This window comes from Carcharodon carcharias, chromosome 24 (genome assembly GCF_017639515.1).
Source record: "Carcharodon carcharias isolate sCarCar2 chromosome 24, sCarCar2.pri, whole genome shotgun sequence".
NCBI classification, from domain to species: Eukaryota; Metazoa; Chordata; class Chondrichthyes; order Lamniformes; family Lamnidae; genus Carcharodon; species Carcharodon carcharias.
The window spans coordinates 8,019,110-8,039,376 of record NC_054490.1 but is presented as its reverse complement, the minus strand read 5'-3'; the positions used below and the strand labels follow the sequence as shown (position 1 = coordinate 8,039,376).

The 20,267-nt window shown below is 53.2% G+C and overlaps 1 protein-coding gene across 2 annotated transcripts in view; it reads left to right on the top strand.

The window, feature by feature from the left end:
- LOC121269312 (solute carrier family 43 member 3-like) overlaps nt 1-20,267 on the top strand; it is a 69,149-nt gene that overhangs the window by 40,969 nt on the left and 7,913 nt on the right. For both annotated transcript variants that reach the window (XM_041173853.1, XM_041173852.1), the window contains exons 8-11: nt 774-976; nt 4,397-4,564; nt 15,638-15,757; nt 20,070-20,262. In XM_041173853.1, the coding sequence (XP_041029787.1) occupies nt 774-976; nt 4,397-4,564; nt 15,638-15,757; nt 20,070-20,262 (684 nt within the window). The remainder of the gene's footprint in view (nt 1-773; nt 977-4,396; nt 4,565-15,637; nt 15,758-20,069; nt 20,263-20,267) is intronic.

Below are 20,267 nucleotides of genomic sequence, written 5' to 3'. Positions count from 1 at the left end.
CCCGGGAGTGAGTTACAGACTGGAATCTAATCGAGGTGTTCGGGGTGGTTTATATATAGAATAACAGATACCCGGGTGTGAGTTACAGACTGGAATCTAATCGAGGGGTTCAGGGTGTTTATATATAGAATAACAGATACCCGAGAGTGAGTTACAGACTGGAATCTAATCGAGGGGTTCAGGTGTTTATATATAAAATAACAGATACCCGAGAGTGAGTTACAGGCTGGAATCTGATCGAGGGGTTCGGGGTGGTTTATATATAGAATAACAGATACCCGGGAGTGAGTTACAGACTGGAATCTAATCGAGGGGTTCATGGTGGTTTATATAAAGAATAACAGATACCCAGGAGTGAGTTACAGACTGGAATCTAATCGAGGGGTTCAGGGTGTTTATATATAGAATAACAGATACCCAGGAGTGAGTTACAGACTGGAATCTAATCGATGGGTTCGGGGTGGTTTATATATAGAATAACAGATACCCAGGTGTGAGTTACAGACTGGAATCTAATCGAGGGGTTCGGGGGGGGTTTATATGTAGAATAACAGACACTCTGAAGTGAGATGTAGGTGGTTTCCACACACCATGAGGGAACTCACCTACAGATTGTAGTAGATTTTTAAATCACTGGAAGCGTATCTGTGTCATGCGTCCACCTCGTAATAATAATAGTGAATGACTGACGATTTGTCGTGAAACTGCTTCTGCCCTGTGGTAACAATTGGACGTGGCAATTCACGAGGGAAATGTTGGCCTTTGTTGGACAGACTGACTTGTGGAAAGTCTGATATCTTGGCGCCCACCCCTGAGGATGAGACTCTGAGCCAGCGGGAGCCTTTGCGAGCAGGAGAAGTAGGAACGGACAACGAGAAGGATGAGGGGAGTGACAAGACGGAAGGAGACGCAGCCGAGGGGCAGGAAGCGATTGAAACCAGCGAAGGTGCCGGTCTCCGGTCCAAGAGGCCGGAAGGTGAGAATAGCTTCCCTTCCCTGTCTCTCCCTGGCACAGCGTTGGGCACAGTGCCACACAACAGAGCTGTGAGCAAGATTCTAGCCAGTGGAATAAAAGGGAGAGTAAGCACTTGGAGATAAGAGATTGGCTGACTGACATGAAGCAGGGCGCGGCGATAAATGCTGGTTTTTCAGGTCGGGGGAAGGTCTGTAGCGGATTTCCCCAGGGTTCAGTGTGGGGGACCCTTGCTCTTCCTGGTCTGTATCAACGGGCTAGACGGTGGTGCACAGGGCACGATTTCAAAATTTGCAGGTGGTACAAAGATTTGGAACGTTGTCAAGCGTGATGGGGGATAGTCTTGAACTTCGAAAGGACATAGATATGTTGGTGGGTTGGGCAGACAAGGGGCAGATGACGTTCAGTGCAGAGAAGTGTGAGGTGATTCATTTTGGCAGGAAGAATATGGTGAGACAGTATAAAGTAAAGGGAGAATCTCCAAGGGAGGTGCAGGAGCAGAGGGACTTCAGTGTACACGTACATAGGTCATTGAAGATGGCAGGGCATATTGAGAGAGCAGTTACTAAAGCGTATAGTATCTTGGACTTTATTAATAGGGGCATTGAGTACAAGAGTAAGGAGGTCATGATGAACTTGTATAAAACACTAGTTAGGCATCGTGTGGTGTACTGTGTCCAGTTCTGGGTGCCATACTTGTGGAAGGGTGTGAAGGCATTTGGAGAGAGTACAGAAGAGATTCACAAGAATGATTCCCGGGATGGAGAATGGTAACTATGAGGATGGGTTGGAGAGGTTGGGTCTGTTTTCCTTGGAGAAAAGGAGGCTGAGAGGAGACTTGATAGAGGTATTCAAGATCCTGAGGGGTATGGACAGGGTAAGTAGCGAGAGACTGTTCCCACTCGAGGGACCATCAAGAACCAGAGAGCCCAGTTTCAAAATGATTGGCCGAAGGAGTAAACGTGATTTGAGGGAACAAAAAAATTTCACCCAGAGGATGGTTGGAGTCGGAACGAACTTCCTGAGAGGGGTTGGGGGGGCGCTGGAGGCAGGTTTGATCGAGGTATTCAGAAGGGAATTGGACTGCTACCTGAAAAGAGAGAAAGTGCAAGGTTACCGGGAAAAGGCTGGGGAGTGGGACTAGGTGGGATGCTCTTTCAGAGAGCCAGTGCAGACTCGATGGGCCGAATAGCCTCCTTCTGCACTGTAAAGATTCTGTTCTCCTCCAACCCCTAATTCCGCACCCCCCACCACCCCCCCCACCTCTCCTCCGTCACCTTCCTTACCACCAATAGGGTACTGCCATTGAGCCAAAAAGGTATGGTGCTTGCCGTACAAATAAGTAATGTGGTATATGAATTTCAATGCTGGCGTGATGCCAAGTGTGTAAGCTGTAAGTCCCAACAACTGGCGTACCATATCAAAAGGCACATTCCTCCGGCTGTTCACAACGGCCAGAGTCCTGACCCTACTCAACTAGCCCATTCCTGCAAAACTCAGATCGTAGTGTCTAACTCGAAACGTTATTCCACAATTGGACAGCACTTATTGAACAATCGTGAGTGCCCCTAGGCATTGCACTCGCGACCAATTTGAGATTATCATTTTGAGATAAGTGAGCCACGCAGCTCATGCTTGCTCGAAGCTACATATGTGCATATGCAGGGCCCTTGGTGGGGGCCGGGGGGTGGTGGGGGGGTGCGGAGGATTGGCAACCAGAGGGACACAGATTGAATTTAATCAGCAAAGGAACCAGAGTTCGGTGGGGGGGAGGGCGGGGGGTGGGGGTGGGGGGGAGAATGAGGAGAAATTGTTTTTTTTTCAGACAGCGAGTTGTCGTGATCTGGAAGACGCTGCCTGAAAGGGCGGTGGAAGCAGATTCAATAGGGACGTTCCGAAGGAGGAATTAGAGGGGAAAGATTTACAGGGCCACGGGGCAAGGTGAGCCTGCTTGGCTGGGGCTAGCTCGGGCAAGGAGGGCCAAATGGCCTCTGTCTCTGCTCTGAGGGGAGGCTGGGGGAATGGGTGAGCATTTCCCCTAGCCCGCCATGGGTGAGGTTGCTCAGTGGGTGTGTCCAAGCGCTGGCAGATGAAGGTCAATGCGGAGAAGTGCAGGGTGATGCATTTTGGGAGGAAGAACATGGGGAGACAATATAAAATAAGGGGTACAATTCTTAAGGGGGTTCCGGAGCAGAGGGACCTGGGCGTACCTGTGTACAGATCATAGAAGGTGGCAGGACAGGTGGAGAGAGCAGTTAATAAAGCATACAGTATCCTGGGCTTTATTAATAGGGGCATAGGCTACAAGAGCAGGGAGGTTACGCTGAATTTATATAAGAGACTAGTTAGACCTCAGTTGGAGTATTGTGTACAGTTCTGGGTGTCACACTATGGGAAGGATGTGAACACATTGGAGAGAATAGTTAGACCTCAGCTGGAGTATTTTGCACAGTTCTGGGTGTCACACTATGGGAAGGATGCGAACACATCGGAGAGAATAATTAGACCTCAGCTGGAGTATTGTGCACAATTCTGGGCATCACACTATGGGAAGGATGTGAACACATTGGAGGGAATAGCTAGACCTCAGCTGGAGTATTGTGCACAATTCTGGGTGTCACACTATAGGAAGGATGTGAACATATTGGAGAGAATAGTTAGACCTCAGCAGGAGTATTGTGTACAGTTCTGGGTGTCACACTATGGGAAGGATGTGAAAACATTGGAGAGAATAGTTAGACCTCAGCTGGAGTATTGTGTACAGTTCTGGGTGTCACACTATGGGAAGGATGTGAACACATTGGAGAGAATAGTTAGAGCTCAGCTGGAGTATTGTGCAGAGTTCTGGGTGCCGTTCGGAAGGATGTGAACACATTGGAGAGAGGGCAGACGAGGTTTACAAGAATAGTCCCAGAGATGAGAAACCTCAGCCATGAAGATTGAAGAGGGTCGGGACTGTTCTCCTTGGAGAATTGGAAGGCTGAAGGGAGATTTGATGGAGATGTTCGAAATCACGAGGGGGTGCTGGACAGAGTAGAACAGGGAGGAACTATTCCCACTTTTAAAAAGGATCGAGAACGATGGGGCACAGATTTACAAGTGGTTTGCAACGAGCAGCAAACACAACGCGAGAAGAAACTTTTTCACACAGCGAGTGGTCCAGGGCCTGGAAGTAGGGAGGAGACGGGTTCGATCGAGGCATTCGAGAGGGCGTCGGATGATTATTTGAGTGGAGACAACGTGCAGGGGGACGGAGGTAAAAGCAGGGCAACTTGGTCACGGTGCTCATTCGGAGAGCCGGTAAGGACACACTGGGCTGTAACGATTCTGCGAGGTACCGCGTTATATTTTTTTCTCTCTCTCTTGGTCAGCTCTGGCTCCATTTAACTTTGCGTTTCTCCTCTCCCCCCCTCCCACTGACAGACTCCAAAGAGGAAAAGGAGGAGATTCCATCCTTCAAGAGCTGCCTTCTCTCAAAACTCTTCCTGACCCACCTGCTCTGGATGTCGGTCATGCAGCTCCGACACTACCTGTACATCGGCACCCTGAACCCCATGCTCGAATTACTGGCCAGAGGTGACACCAGAGTAGGTAAGGGGAGTCCCTGGTTATAGGGGTGGGAGAGAGAGAGAGAGTGAAGGTTGGGGGGGTGGTGGAATGGAGAGTGGAAGGGGATTGGGGAAGGAAGGGAGAGAGTGGGCAGGTACGGGCAGAGAGGGCGATTGGGGTAGGGAGGTGTAAATTAGAGAGAGTTGCAGGGTGGGGGGAAAGAGGGGTTGAAGGGAGTGGGAAGGAAGAGAGGGGGGAGGCGAGAAGGATGGGAAAGAGCAGGGAGAGAGAGGCGGGGGGACTAGGCGGAGAAGGGAACGCAGGAAATAGGAGCAGGAGTGGGGCCATTCGGCCCCTCAAGCCGGACCCACCAGCCCATACGGTCATGGCCGATCGGCCCCAGGCCCCAACCCCTCTTCCGTGCCAGCTCCTCGCAACCCTCGACTCCCCGATATTTCAAAAAAACCCACCGACCTCCTCTGTCAACACCATCGGGGCCCCAGCCCCTAGGGCTCTCCGGGGTAGAGAACTCCAGACATTCGCTACCCTCTGGGAGAAGAAATTCCTTCGCCCCTCAGTTTTAAACCAGTGTCCCCTTATTCTGTAGCCAGTCCGGGATCGGTGACCCCCCCACCACCACCCCCCCGCCTCTCGGGGAAGCACCTTCTCAACGTCTACCCTGTCAAGCCCCCTTGGAGCCTTGTACGTTTCAGTAAGATCACCCCTCGTTCTTCTAAACTCTCATAAATAAAGGCCTCACTTGCTTTCCCGCTCTTGCCGATCAGCCCCTTCATCCCAGGAGTCAGCCGAGTCGATCTCTGTTTTTGACCAGCCTCCAACGCCCGTCTATCCTCCCTTACATGGGGACGAAGAAGGTACACGGTGCTCTACAAGCGCGGACTCACCTGTACAGCTGTGACAAGACTTCCCTGTTTTTAAACTACAGCTCCCTGGCAAGACGGCGCAAAAGTCCATTTGATTCTTTGACGACTTGCGTGCCAACGTTTTGTGTTTCACTCGCAAGAGCACCCACGGGCGGAGAGAAAGGGGAGAGAGAGAGAGAGAGAGAGAGAGAAGGGAAGGGGAGCGAGAGAGGTCAGGGGGTGGGGTGTGGGGTGGGGTGGGCGAGTGTGGGCAGCTGCGGTAAGGAGAGAGAAGGGAGTGGGAGGAGGGAAATAGAGGCTGGTGGGAGGGAGGATTGGGAGAGGGCGCTGGGAAGGGGAGCGAAACGGGAGGTGAGGGAGGAGAGCGAGAGGGGGAGCAGGAATCGGGAAAAGAAAATTAGCCGGATGAACTCAGCGGGTCTGGACCGCGTCGGTGGAGAGGGAACGCAGTTAACGATTTCCCAGTCCGTGCGACTCTTCATCGGAAGTCCAGAGCCGGAGGCGAGAGGCTGGCGAACGATACTGAGATCCCTGGCTGGCTCCAGACCTCCAGCGGCTGTCCGAGGCCGAGTTGGACCAAGGCCAGCTACCCAACGCGCACACATCTCCCGCTACAAAAAAGACCGCTGTTTCCATCCCTGGAACACCGCCCGACTCCGCTCCCCCCCGCCCCCCAACCAACCGTCTCAGTCCATCCGCAGCTCAAACCCTCAGCCAGGCCTGTCTCAGCTTCGTACTCGACTGTCCCGAAGACCTCCCAGCTGCTCCCCCACATCCTACGGTCCAAACACGCCAGCTCATCCAGCTCGTCACCCAGGCCCTTTCACCCATCGTCCCCTCTGCTCGCTGACCCACACTGGGGCCCCCCCCGCTTCAGGAATGTCTTGATATGAAAACCCTTGTCCTTGTTTTCAAATCACTCCATGGCCTCCACCCCCCCTATCTCTGTAACCTCCTCCAGACCCTACACCCCTCCCTATCTCTGTAACCTCCTCCAGACCCTACACCCCTCCCTATCTCTGTAACCTCCTCCAGCACCTACACCCCTCCCTATCTCTGTAACCTCGTCCAGCCCCTACAACCCTCCCTATCTCTGTAACCTCCTCCAGCCCCTACACCCCTCCCTATCTCTGTAACCTCCTCCAGCCCCTACACCCCTCCCTATCTCTGTAACCTCCTCCAGCCCCCACAACGCTCCCTATCTCTGTAACCTCCTCCAGCCCCTACACCCCTCCCTATCTCTGTAACCTCCTCCAGCCCCTACACCCCTCCCTATCTCTATAACCTCCTCCAGCCCCTACACCCCTCCCTATCTCTGTAACCTCCTCCAGCCCCTACACCCCTCCCTATCTCTGTAACCTCCTCCAGCTCCCTACACCCCTCCCTATCTCTGTAACCTCCTCCAGCCCCTACACCCCTCCCTATCTCTGTAACCTCCTCCAGCCCCTACACCCCTCCCTATCTCTGTAACCTCCTCCAGCCCCTACACCCCTCCCTATCTCTGTAACCTCCTCCAGCCCCTACAACCCTCCCTATCTCTGTAACCTCCTCCAGCCCCTACACCCTCCCTATCTCTGTAACCTCCTCCAGCCCCTACACCCCTCCCTATCTCTGTAACCTCCTCCAGCCCCTACACCCCTCCCTATCTCTGTAACCTCCTCCAGCTCCCTACACCCCTCCCTATCTCTGTAACCTCCTCCAGCCCCTACACCCCTCCCTATCTCTGTAACCTCCTCCAAATTCTACAACCCTCCCTATCTCTGTAACCTCCTCCAAATTCTACAATCCTCCCTATCTCTGTAACCTCCTCCAAATTCTACAAACCTCCCTATCTCTGTAACCTCCTCCAGCCCCTACAACCCTCCCTATCTCTGTAACCTCCTCCAGCCCCTACACCCCTCCCTATCTATGTAACCTCCCCCAGCCCCTACAACCCTCCCTATCTCTGTAACCTCCTCCAGCCCCTACAACCCTCCCTATCTCTGTAAAATCCTCCAGCCCCTACACCCCTCCCTATCTATGTAACCTCCTCCAGCTCCTACAACCCTCCCTATCTCTGTAACCTCCTCCAGCCCCTACACCCCTCCCTTTCTCTGTAACCTCCTCCAGCCCCTACAACCCTCCCTATCTCTGGTACCTCCTCCAAACTCTACAACCCTCCCTATCTCTGTAACCTCCTCCAAACTCTACAACCCTCCCTATCTCTGTAACCTCCTCCAGCCCCTACAACCCTCCCTATCTCTGTAACCTCCTCCAGCCCCTACACCCCTCCCTATCTATGTAACCTCCCCCAGCCCCTACAACCCTCCCTATCTCTGTAACCTCCTCCAAACTCTACAACCCTCCCTATCTCTGTAACCTCCTCCAGTCCCTACAACCCTCCCTATCTCTGTAACCTCCTCCAGCCCCTACACCCCTCCCGATCCCTGTCACCTCCTCCAGCCTCTACACCCCTCCTTATCTCTGTAAACTCCTCCAGACCCTACAACCCTCCCTATCTCCAGTCCCTACAACGCTCCCTATCTCAGTAACCTCCTCCAGCTCCTACACCCCTCCCTATCTCTGTAACCTCCTCCAGCCCCTACAACATTCCCTATCTCTCTAACCTCCTCCAGCCCCTACAACCTTCCCTATCTCTGTAACCTCCTCCAGCCCCTACAACCCTCCTTATCTCTCTAACCTCCGCCAGCCCCTACAACCCTCCCTATCTCTGTAACCTCCTCCGGCCCCGACAACCCTCCCTATCTCTGTAACCTGCTCCAGCCCCTACAACCCTCCCTATCTCTGTAACCTCCTCCAGCCCCGACAGCCCTCACTATCTCTGTAACCTCCTCCAGTCCCTACAACCCTCCCTCTCTCTGTAAACTCCTCCAGCCCCTGCAACCCTCCCTATCTCTGTAACCTCCTCCGGCCCCGACAACCCTCCCTATCTCTGTAACCTCCTCCAGCCCCTACAGCCCTCCCAATCTCTGTAACCTCCTCCAGCCTCTACACCCCTCCCTATCTCTGTAACCTCCTCCAGCCCCTACACCCCGCACTATCTCTGTAACCTCCTCCAGCCCCTACACCCCTCCCTATCTCTGTAACCCTCCTCCAGCTCCTACATCCCTCCCTATCTCTTTAACCTCCTCCAGCCCCTACACCCCTCCCTATCTCTGTAACGTCCTCCAGCTCCTACATCCCTCCCTATCTCTGTAACCTCCTCCAGCCCCTACACCCCTCCCTATCTCTGTAACCTCCTCCAGGCCCTACACCCCTCCCTATCTCTGTAACCTCCTCCAGCCCCAACAACGCTCCCTATCTCTGTAACCTCCTCCAGCCCCTACACCCCTCTCTATCTCTGTAACCTCCTCCAGCTCCTACAACCCTCCCTATCTCTGTAACCCTCCTCCAGCTCCTACATCCCTCCCTATCTCTGTAACCCTCCTCCAGCTCCTACATCCCTCCCTATCTCTGTAACCTCCTCCAGCCCCTACACCCCTCTCTATCTCTGTAACCTCCTCCAGCTCCTACAACCCTCCCTATCTCTGTAACCCTCCTCCAGCTCCTACAACCCTCCCTATCTCTGTAACCCTCCTCCAGCTCCTACATCCCTCCCTATCTCTGTAACCTCCTCCAGCTCCTACAACCCTCCCTATCTCTGTAATCCTCCTCCAGCTCCTAAATCCCTCCCTATCTCTGTAACCTCCTCCAGCCCCTACACCCCGCACTATCTCTGTAACCTCCTCCAGCCCCTTCACCCCTCCCTATCTCTGTAACCTCCTCCAGCCCCTACAACCCTCCCTATCTCTGTAACCTCCTCCAGCCCCTACACCCCTCCCTATCCCTGTAACCACCTCCAGCCGCTACATCCCTCCCTATCTCGGTAACCTCCTGCAGCCCCCACAACCCTCCCTATCTCTGTAACCCTGCTACGACCCTCCGAGATCTCTGTGCTCCTCCAATTCCGGCCTCTTGACCATCCCCCCCGGATTTTAATCGCTCCAGCATTGGCGGCCGTGCCTTCAGCTGCCTGGGGGGGTCCCTGAGCTCTGGAATTCCCTCCCTAAACCTACCTGTTTCTTTCGCTCGCTGTCTCTCGCTCTCCCCTCCTTTGAGATGCTCCTTAAAACCTCCCTCCTTAACTGTGTTTTTGGCCTTGGAAACATAGAAACTAGGAGCAGGAGGAGGCCACTCAGCCCTTCGAGCCTGCTCGACCATTCAGTAGGATCATGGCCGATCCTCTATCTCAAAACCGCACTCCAGCTCTCTCCCCCTTCCCCTTTACATCTTTAGAGTCCAGAAATCTATCCATTTCCTCCTTATATATATTCAGTGTCTTGGCCCCCACAGCCTCTGTGGTAGAGAATTCCACAGGTTCATCACCCTCTGACTGAAGAGGTCACTTCTCATCTCAGTCCCAAATGGACTACCCCGTATCCTCAGAATGTGACCCTTGTTCTAGACCCACCCCCCCCCACCAGCCAGAGGAAACCTCCTCCCTGCGTCCAGTCTGTCCATCCCTGCGTCCAGTCTGTCCGTCCCTCCGTCCAGTCTGTCCATCCAGTCTGTCCATCCCTGCATCCAGTCTGTCCATCCCTCCGTCCAGTCTGTCCATCCAGTCTGTCCATCCCTGCGTCCAGTCTGTCCATCCCTGCGTCCAGTCTGTCCGTCCCTCTGTCCAGTCTGTCCATCCAGTCTGTCCATCCCTGCATCCAGTCTGTCCATCCCTCCATCCAGTCTGTCCATCCCAGCATCCAGTCTGTCCATCCCCGCGTCCAGTCTGTCCATCCCTCCATCCAGTCTGTCTATCCCTGCATCCAGTCTGTCCAGCCCTCCATCCAGTATGTCCATACCAGCGTCCAGTCTGTCCATCCCAGCGTCCAGTCTGTCCATCCCTGCGTCCAGTCTGTCCATCCCTCCATCCAGTCTGTCCATCCCAGCATCCAGTCTGTCCATCCCCGCGTCCAGTCTGTCCATCCCTCCATCCAGTCTGTCTATCCCTGCATCCAGTCTGTCCAGCCCTCCATCCAGTATGTCCATCCCAGCGTCCAGTCTGTCCATCCCAGCGTCCAGTCTGTCCATCCCTGCGTCCAGTCTGTCCATCCCTCCATCCAGTCTGTCCATCCCCGCATCCAGTCTGTCCATCCCTGCGTCCAGTCCGTCCATCCCTGCGTCCAGTCTGTCCATCCCTGCGTCCAGTCCGTCCATCCCTCCGTCCAGTCTGTCCATCCCTGCATCCAGTCTGTCCATCCCTGCGTCCAGTCTGTCCATCCCCCCCGTCCAGTCTGTCCATCCCCCCGTCCAGTCTGTCCATCCCCGCGTCCAGTCTGTCCATCCCTGCGTCCAGTCTGTCCATCCCTGCCAGAATTTTATACGTTTCAATCAGATCCCCTCTCATTCTTCTAAACTCCAGTGAATACAGGCCTAGTCGGCCCGGTCTCTGCTCACACGACAATCCTGCCATCCCAGGAATCAGTCTGGTGAACCCTCGCTGTGCTCCCTCCATGGCAAGTACATCCTTTCTTAGGTAAGGGGACCAAACCTGTCCTAGTATCTCCTTATGCGGCTCGGTGTTAAATTTTGTTGCATAACTTTGCTGCGAAACACTTTGGCTTTCATCACGTTAAATGCGCTAGATATGAGCTGTTGTGGTTCTGCGTGGTCACCCCTCAGTGTATGGAGATATCGAGGGCCCAGTTGTCATGTCAGGAGCTGGGTCCCCTGCCCCTTTCTCTCTCTCTCTCTCTCTCTCTCTCTCCCTCTCTCCCTCGCTCCCGCTGTCGCTCCCTCCCTCTCTCTCACTCACATAGACACAGAGCAGGAAAGTTCCAGGCTGTATGTCCGGCCTGTGCCGAGCTGGACCCTCTGGGCTGAAGGTGGAGTGAGGGCTGCCTCTGGCGGGGCTCAGATCGCTGGGTTTGGAAGAGTTGACTTCGCCCAGATTGCGGGTCTCTCTGTCCGCCTGCGGGATGATCTGTCCGTCCTTCTACGTGTCTGTCTCGGGAACAGTGCGGGGCTGGGACATTCAAAACTCCATGCGCTGTGAGCGTGCTGTGTGGGACTTTTTCGGGGAAATGTCACGGAATATTAATTGAGTCTAACGCTTCCCCCCCCGTCCCTTCCCCACTCTATCTCTCTCTCTTCCCCCGTCTCACTCTGACTCCCCCGTCTCTCTGATTCCCCTGCCTCTCTCACTCTCTACTCTACCTCTCTCGCTCTCTCCCCCTGCCTCCCTCTCGCTCTCTCGCTCTCTCCCCCGCCTCTCTTGCTCTCTCGCTCTCTCCCCCGCCTCCCTCTCGCTCTCTCCCCCTGCCTCCCTCTCGCTCTCTCGCTCTCTCCCCCGCCTCTCTTGCTCTCTTGCTCTCTCCCCCGCCTCCCTCTCGCTCTCTCCCCCTGTCTCCCTCTCACTCTCTCCCCCGCCTCCCTCTCACTCTCTCCCCCTGCCCCTCTCGCTCTCTCCCCCTGCCTCCCTCTCGCTCTCTCCCCCTGCCTCCCTCTCACTCTCTCCCCCTGCCCCCCTCTCGCTCTCTCCCCCTGCCCCCCTCTCGCTCTCTCCCCCTGCCCCCCTCTCACTCTCTCCCCCTGCCTCCCTCTCACTCTCTCCCCCTGCCCCCCTCTCGCTCTCTCCCCCTGCCCCCCTCTCGCTCTCTCCCCCTGCCCCCCTCTCGCTCTCTCCCCCTGCCTCCCTCTCACTCTCTCCCCCTGCCCCCCTCTCGCTCTCTCCCCCTGCCCCAATCGCTCTCTCCCCCTGCCCCTCTCGCTCTCTCCCCCTGCCCCCTCTCGCTCTCTCCCCCGCCCCTCTCGCTCTCTCCCCCTGCCTCCCTCTCGCTCTCTCCCCCTGCCCCCCTCTCGCTCTCTCCCCCTGCCCCCCTCTCACTCTCTCCCCCTGCCTCCCTCTCGCTCTCTCCCCCTGCCCCAATCGCTCTCTCCCCCTGCCCCTCTCGCTCTCTCCCCCTGCCCCCCTCTCGCTCTCTCCCCCTGCCCCTCTCGCTCTCTCCCCCTGCCTCCCTCTCGCTCTCTCCCCCGGCCTCCCTCTCGCTCTCTCCCCCTGACCCTCTCGCTCTCTCCCCCTGCCTCCCTCTCACTCTCTCCCCCTGCCTCCCTCTCGCTCTCTCCCCCTGCCTCCCTCTCGCTCTCTCCCCCTGCCCCCCTCTCACTCTCTCCCCCTGCCTCCCTCTCGCTCTCTCCCCCTGCCTCCCTCTCGCTCTCTCCCCCTGCCCCCCTCTCGCTCTCTCCCCCTGCCCCTCTCGCTCTCTACCCCTGCCCCTCTCGCTCTCTCCCCCTGCCTCTCTCGCTGCCTTTCTCTCCATTTCTCTCTGTCTATTCATTTCTCCCTTTCCCTCTGCATCCTACCCTCGCTCTCTCCCTGTCCATCTCTCTCTTTCTCTCGATCCAACTCTCTTTCTCTCTGTGCACCTCAATTTCTCCCTGTCCACCTCTATTTCTCTCTGTCCATTTCTCTTTTTCTCTCTCTCTCTCTCTCTGTCCATTTCTCTCTCTCTCTTGTCCATTTCTCTCTCTCTCTGTCCATTTCTCTCTCTCTCTGCCCATTTCTCTGTCTCTCTGTCCATTTCTCTCTATCTCTGTCCATTTCTCTCTCTCTCTGCCCATTTCTCTGTCTCTCTGTCCATTTCTCTCTCTCTCTCTGTCCATTTCTCTCTCTCTCTGTCCATTTCTCTCTCTCTCTGTCCATTTCTCTTTTTTTCTCTCTCTCTGCCCATTTCTTTCTCTCTCTCTGCCCATTTCTCTTTCTCTCTGTGTCCATTTCTCTCTCTCTCTCTCTGCCCATTTCTCTCTCTCTGTCCATTTCTCTCTCTCTCTCTCTGACCATTTCTCTTTCTCTCTATGTCCATTTCTCTCTCTCTCTCTCTGCCCATTTCTCTCTCTCTGTCCATTTCTCTCTCTCTGTCCATTTCTCTCTCTCTCTCTCTGTCCATTTCTCTCTCTCTCTGTCCATTTCTCTCTCTCTCTGTCCATTTCTCTCTCTCTCTCTGTCCATTTCTCTTTCTCTCTCTCTCTGTCCATTTCTCTCTCTCTCTGTCCATTTCTCTCTCTCTCTCTCTGTCCATTTCTCTCTCTCTCTGTTCATTTCTCTCTCTGTCCATTTCTCTCTCTCTCTCTGTCCATTTCTCTCTCTCTCTCTGTCCATTTCTCTCTCTCTCTCTCTCTCTGTCCATTTCTCTCTCTCTCTCTCTGTCCATTTCTCTCTCTCTCTCTCTCTCTGTCCATTTCTCTCTCTCTCTCTCTGTCCATTTCTCTCTCTCTCTGTCCATTTCTCTCTCTCTCTCTCTCTGTCCATTTCTCTCTCTCTCTCTCTGTCCATTTCTCTCTCTGTCTCTCTGTCCATTTCTCTCTCTCTCTCTCTGTTCATTTCTCTCTGTCCATTTCTCTCTCTCTCTCTGTCCATTTCTCTCTCTTTCTCTCTCTCTCTGTCCATTTCTCTCTCTCTCTCTCTGTCCATTTCTCTCTCTTTCTCTCTCTCTCTGTCCATTTCTCTCTCTCTCTCTGTCCATTTCTCTTTCTCTCTCTCTCTGTCCATTTCTCTCTCTCTCTGTCCATTTCTCTCTCTCTCTCTCTGTCCATTTCTCTCTCTCTCTCTGTTCATTTCTCTCTCTGTCCATTTCTCTCTCTCTCTCTGTCCATTTCTCTCTCTCTCTCTGTCCATTTCTCTCTCTCTCTCTCTCTCTGTCCATTTCTCTCTCTCTCTCTCTCTGTCCATTTCTCTCTCTGTCTCTCTGTCCATTTCTCTCTCTCTCTGTCCATTTCTCTCTCTCTCTCTCTGTCCATTTCTCTCTCTCTCTCTGTTCATTTCTCTCTGTCCATTTCTCTCTCTCTCTCTGTCCATTTCTCTCTCTTTCTCTCTCTCTCTGTCCATTTCTCTCTCTCTCTCTCTGTCCATTTCTCTCTCTTTCTCTCTCTGTCCATTTCTCTCTCTCTCTCTCTGTCCATTTCTCTCTCTCTCTGTCCATTTCTCTCTCTCTGTCCATTTCTCTCTCTGCCCATTTCTCTTTCTCTCTGTGTCCATTTCTCTCTCTCTCTCTCTGACCATTTCTCTTTCTCTCTATGTCCATTTCTCTCTCTCTCTCTCTGCCCATTTCTCTCTCTCTCTCTGTCCATTTCTCTCTCTCTCTGTCCATTTCTCTCTCTCTCTCTCTGTCCATTTCTCTCTCTCTCTGTCCATTTCTCTCTCTCTCTCTGTCCATTTCTCTCTCTCTCTCTCTGTCCATTTCTCTCTCTCTCTCTGTTCATTTCTCTCTCTGTCCATTTCTCTCTCTCTCTCTCTGTCCATTTCTCTCTCTCTCTCTCTCTGTCCATTTCTCTCTCTCTCTCTCTGTCCATTTCTCTCTCTCTCTCTGTTCATTTCTCTCTCTGTCCATTTCTCTCTCTCTCTCTGTCCATTTCTCTCTCTCTCTCTCTGTCCATTTCTCTCTCTCTCTCTCTCTGTCCATTTCTCTCTCTCTCTCTGTCCATTTCTCTCTCTCTCTCTGTTCATTTCTCTCTCTGTCCATTTCTCTCTCTCTCTCTCTGTCCATTTCTCTCTCTCTCTCTGTCCATTTCTCTCTCTCTCTCTCTGTCCATTTCTCTCTCTCTCTCTGTCCATTTCTCTCTCTCTCTCTCTCTGTCCATTTCTCTCTCTCTCTCTGTCCATTTCTCTCTTTGTCTCTCTCTCTCTGTTCATTTCTCTCTCTGTCCATTTCTCTCTCTCTCTCTGTCCATTTCTCTCTCTCTCTCTCTGTCCATTTCTCTCTCTCTCTCTCTCTGTCCATTTCTCTCTCTCTCTCTGTCCATTTCTCTCTCTCTCTCTGTTCATTTCTCTCTCTGTCCATTTCTCTCTCTCTCTCTCTGTCCATTTCTCTCTCTCTCTCTGTCCATTTCTCTCTCTCTCTCTCTGTCCATTTCTCTCTCTCTCTCTGTCCATTTCTCTCTCTCTCTCTCTCTGTCCATTTCTCTCTCTCTCTCTGTCCATTTCTCTCTTTGTCTCTCTCTCTCTGTCCATTTCTCTCTCTCTCTCTGTCCATTTCTCTCTCTGTCTCTCTGTCCATTTCTCTCTCTCCCTCTGTTCATTTCTCTCTGTCCATTTCTCTCTCTTTCTCTCTCTCTCTGTCCATTTCTCTCTCTCTCTGTCCATTTCTCTCTCTTTCTCTCTCTCTCTGTCCATTTCTCTCTCTCTCTCTCTCTCCCTCTCCACTTCTCTCTCCCCCTTCCTCCCTCTCTCCCTGCCTCTCTCTCTCTCTCTTCTCTCCCTCAGTCAGCAAGTACACGAACGCCTTCGCCTTCACCCAGTTTTTTGGTGTTTTCTGTGCTCCCTGGAACGGACTGATCATGGACCGACACAAGCACAGAGCCAGCTCGCCAGACCCAGCCTCAGGTAAGCGGTACTCGTCTGCACTGAGACCCCCCCCCCCGCCCCCCTGCTCCCCCTGTCCTCGGGCGGTTCAGCTGTGAACACTTGCCTGGACCCACGATTCCCGGAGCGTCCCAAAATCTCGCGACCTCGGTCTTTCCTACGCTGGCGACAGAGCGCCCGCCCCTCCCTGGGGATGGAGAGCTCCAACGATTCACAGCCCTCGCAGTGAAGAAACTTCTCCCCGCTTCAGGCCAAAATGGCCGACTCCGCGTCGCCTGTCAACTAAAACATTTTGCACTCCCGGGGTCCGTAACCCCTCTGTTCCCATCCTCTTCATGTATCTGTCATCAGAACAAAGACTTGTAGCACGTCCGGGGTCCGTACCCCTCTGTTCCCATCCTCTTCATGTATCTGTCATCAGAACAAAGACTTGTAGCACTTCCGGGGTCCGTACCCCTCTGTTCCCATCCTCTTCATGTATCTGTCATCAGAACAAAGACTTGTAGCACTTCCGGGGTCCGTACCCCTCTGTTCCCATCCTCTTCATGTATCTGTCATCAGAACAAAGACTTGTAGCACTTCCGGGGTCCGTAACCCCTCTGTTCCCATCCTCTTTATGTATCTGTCATCAGAACAAAGACTTGTAGCACTTCCGGGGTCCGTACCCCTCTGTTCCCATCCTCTTCATGTATCTGTCATCAGAACAAAGACTTGTAGCACTTCCGGGGTCCGTACCCCTCTGTTCCCGTCCTCTTCATGTATCTGTCATCAGAACAAAGACTTGTAGCACTTCCGGGGTCCGTACCCCTCTGTTCCCATCCTCTTCATGTATCTGTCATCAGAACAAAGACTTGTAGCACTTCCGGGGTCCGTACCCCTCTGTTCCCATCCTCTTCATGTATCTGTCATCAGAACAAAGACTTGTAGCACTTCCGGGGTCCGTACCCCTCTGTTCCCATCCTCTTCATGTATCTGTCATCAGAACAAAGACTTGTAGCACTTCCGGGGTCCGTACCCCTCTGTTCCCATCCTCTTCATGTATCTGTCATCAGAACAAAGACTTGTAGCACTTCCGGGGTCCGTACCCCTCTGTTCCCATCCTCTTCATGTATCTGTCATCAGAACAAAGACTTGTAGCACTTCCGGGGTCCGTACCCCTCTGTTCCCATCCTCTTCATGTATCTGTCATCAGAACAAAGACTTGTAGCACTTCCGGGGTCCGTACCCCTCTGTTCCCATCCTCTTCATGTATCTGTCATCAGAACAAAGACTTGTAGCACTTCCGGGGTCCGTACCCCTCTGTTCCCATCCTCTTCATGTATCTGTCTTCAGAACAAAGACTTGTAGCACTTCCGGGGTCCGTACCCCTCTGTTCCCATCCTCTTCATGTATCTGTCATCAGAACAAAGACTTGTAGCACTTCCGGGGTCCGTACCCCTCTGTTCCCATCCTCTTCATGTATCTGTCATCAGAACAAAGACTTGTAGCACTTCCGGGGTCCGTACCCCTCTGTTCCCATCCTCTTCATGTATCTGTCATCAGAACAAAGACTTGTAGCACTTCCGGGGTCCGTACCCCTCTGTTCCCATCCTCTTCATGTATCTGTCATCAGAACAAAGACTTGTAGCACTTCCGGGGTCCGTACCCCTCTGTTCCCATCCTCTTCATGTATCTGTCATCAGAACAAAGACTTGTAGCACTTCCGGGGTCCGTACCCCTCTGTTCCCATCCTCTTCATGTATCTGTCATCAGAACAAAGACTTGTAGCACTTCCGGGGTCCGTACCCCTCTGTTCCCATCCTCTTCATGTATCTGTCTTCAGAACAAAGACTTGTAGCACTTCCGGGGTCCGTACCCCTCTGTTCCCATCCTCTTCATGTATCTGTCATCAGAACAAAGACTTGTAGCACTTCCGGGGTCCGTACCCCTCTGTTCCCATCCTCTTCATGTATCTGTCATCAGAACAAAGACTTGTAGCACTTCCGGGGTCCGTACCCCTCTGTTCCCATCCTCTTCATGTATCTGTCATCAGAACAAAGACTTGTAGCACTTCCGGGGTCCGTACCCCTCTGTTCCCATCCTCTTCATGTATCTGTCATCAGAACAAAGACTTGTAGCACTTCCGGGGTCCGTACCCCTCTGTTCCCATCCTCTTCATGTATCTGTCATCAGAACAAAGACTTGTAGCACTTCCGGGGTCCGTACCCCTCTGTTCCCATCCTCTTCATGTATCTGTCATCAGAACAAAGACTTGTAGCACTTCCGGGGTCCGTACCCCTCTGTTCCCATCCTCTTCATGTATCTGTCATCAGAACAAAGACTTGTAGCACTTCCGGGGTCCGTACCCCTCTGTTCCCATCCTCTTCATGTATCTGTCATCAGAACAAAGACTTGTAGCACTTCCGGGGTCCGTACCCCTCTGTTCCCATCCTCTTCATGTATCTGTCATCAGAACAAAGACTTGTAGCACTTCCGGGGTCCGTACCCCTCTGTTCCCATCCTCTTCATGTATCTGTCTTCAGAACAAAGACTTGTAGCACTTCCGGGGTCCGTACCCCTCTGTTCCCATCCTCTTCATGTATCTGTCATCAGAACAAAGACTTGTAGCACTTCCGGGGTCCGTACCCCTCTGTTCCCATCCTCTTCATGTATCTGTCATCAGAACAAAGACTTGTAGCACTTCCGGGGTCCGTACCCCTCTGTTCCCATCCTCTTCATGTATCTGTCATCAGAACAAAGACTTGTAGCACTTCCGGGGTCCGTACCCCTCTGTTCCCATCCTCTTCATGTATCTGTCATCAGAACAAAGACTTGTAGCACTTCCGGGGTCCGTACCCCTCTGTTCCCATCCTCTTCATGTATCTGTCATCAGAACAAAGACTTGTAGCACTTCCGGGGTCCGTACCCCTCTGTTCCCATCCTCTTCATGTATCTGTCATCAGAACAAAGACTTGTAGCACTTCCGGGGTCCGTACCCCTCTGTTCCCATCCTCTTCATGTATCTGTCATCAGAACAAAGACTTGTAGCACTTCCGGGGTCCGTACCCCTCTGTTCCCATCCTCTTCATGTATCTGTCATCAGAACAAAGACTTGTAGCACTTCCGGGGTCCGTACCCCTCTGTTCCCATCCTCTTCATGTATCTGTCATCAGAACAAAGACTTGTAGCACTTCCGGGGTCCGTACCCCTCTGTTCCCATCCTCTTCATGTATCTGTCATCAGAACAAAGACTTGTAGCACTTCCGGGGTCCGTACCCCTCTGTTCCCATCCTCTTCATGTATCTGTCATCAGAACAAAGACTTTAGCACTTCCGGGGTCCGTACCCCTCTGTTCCCATCCTCTTCATGTATCTGTCATCAGAACAAAGACTTGTAGCACTTCCGGGGTCCGTACCCCTCTGTTCCCATCCTCTTCATGTATCTGTCATCAGAACAAAGACTTGTAGCACTTCCGGGGTCCGTACCCCTCTGTTCCCATCCTCTTCATGTATCTGTCATCAGAACAAAGACTTGTAGCACTTCCGGGGTCCGTACCCCTCTGTTCCCATCCTCTTCATGTATCTGTCATCAGAACAAAGACTTGTAGCACTTCCGGGGTCCGTACCCCTCTGTTCCCATCCTCTTCATGTATCTGTCATCAGAACAAAGTCGTATCGCAATGAGGTGAAATACAAGCTGGTAGAAGGGGGTGGGACAGGAGAGCTCGATAGGGGCGGAGGCCCAAGAAGAGACTGCCAAAGATGTCACGGACCAAAGGACAGAAGGGCGTTGACGGTGGCGATATTATCTAAAGGAGGTGCTACCGGGGACATTAGGGGAAGCAAGCTAGTGGCAGATGGCTCCAGTGGGGATGAGGTTTGGGGGAGGGGTGGTTGGAAAGGATAGAAATGGGCTAAAAGGTGGAGGTGAAACAATAGATCGAAATAAATTTTAAAAATAGGAGGGAATAGGAAAGAAACAAGATAAATTATTGGAAAAGGGGGTGGGGATGGAGGAGAGAGTTCAGGATCTAAAGTTGTTGAATTCAAGATTCAGTCCGGAAGGCTGTAAAGTGCCTGGTCGGAAGATGAGGTGTTGTTCCTCCAGTTTGCGTTGGGTTTCACTGGAACAATGCAGCAAGCCAAGGACAGACATGTGGGCAAGAGAGCAGGGTGGAGTGTTAAAATGGCAAGCGACAGGGAGGTCTGGGTCACGCTTGCGGACAGACCGCAGGTGTTCCGCACTGATGCGCGATTTCCAGGTGAAGAGGCGAACCCGGCTGGAGTGCTCCCTCCCTAGCTCCCTCCTCTCTCTCTCTCTCTCTCTCTCTCTCTCTCTCTCGTTCCCCCCACAGGTTGCACCGCCTCGCACCGGCTGGCCGACCTGAAGTCGGCGATCCTGTCCCTCACCATCACCGTCACGCAGTGCCTCCTCTTCTCGATCTGTGCCGCCATCCCTGTACTGCCCGTTCAGTACCTCACCTTCGTCCTGCAAGTGGTCAACCGCTCCTTCCTGTACGGAGGACATGCAGCCTTTACCACCATCGGGTGAG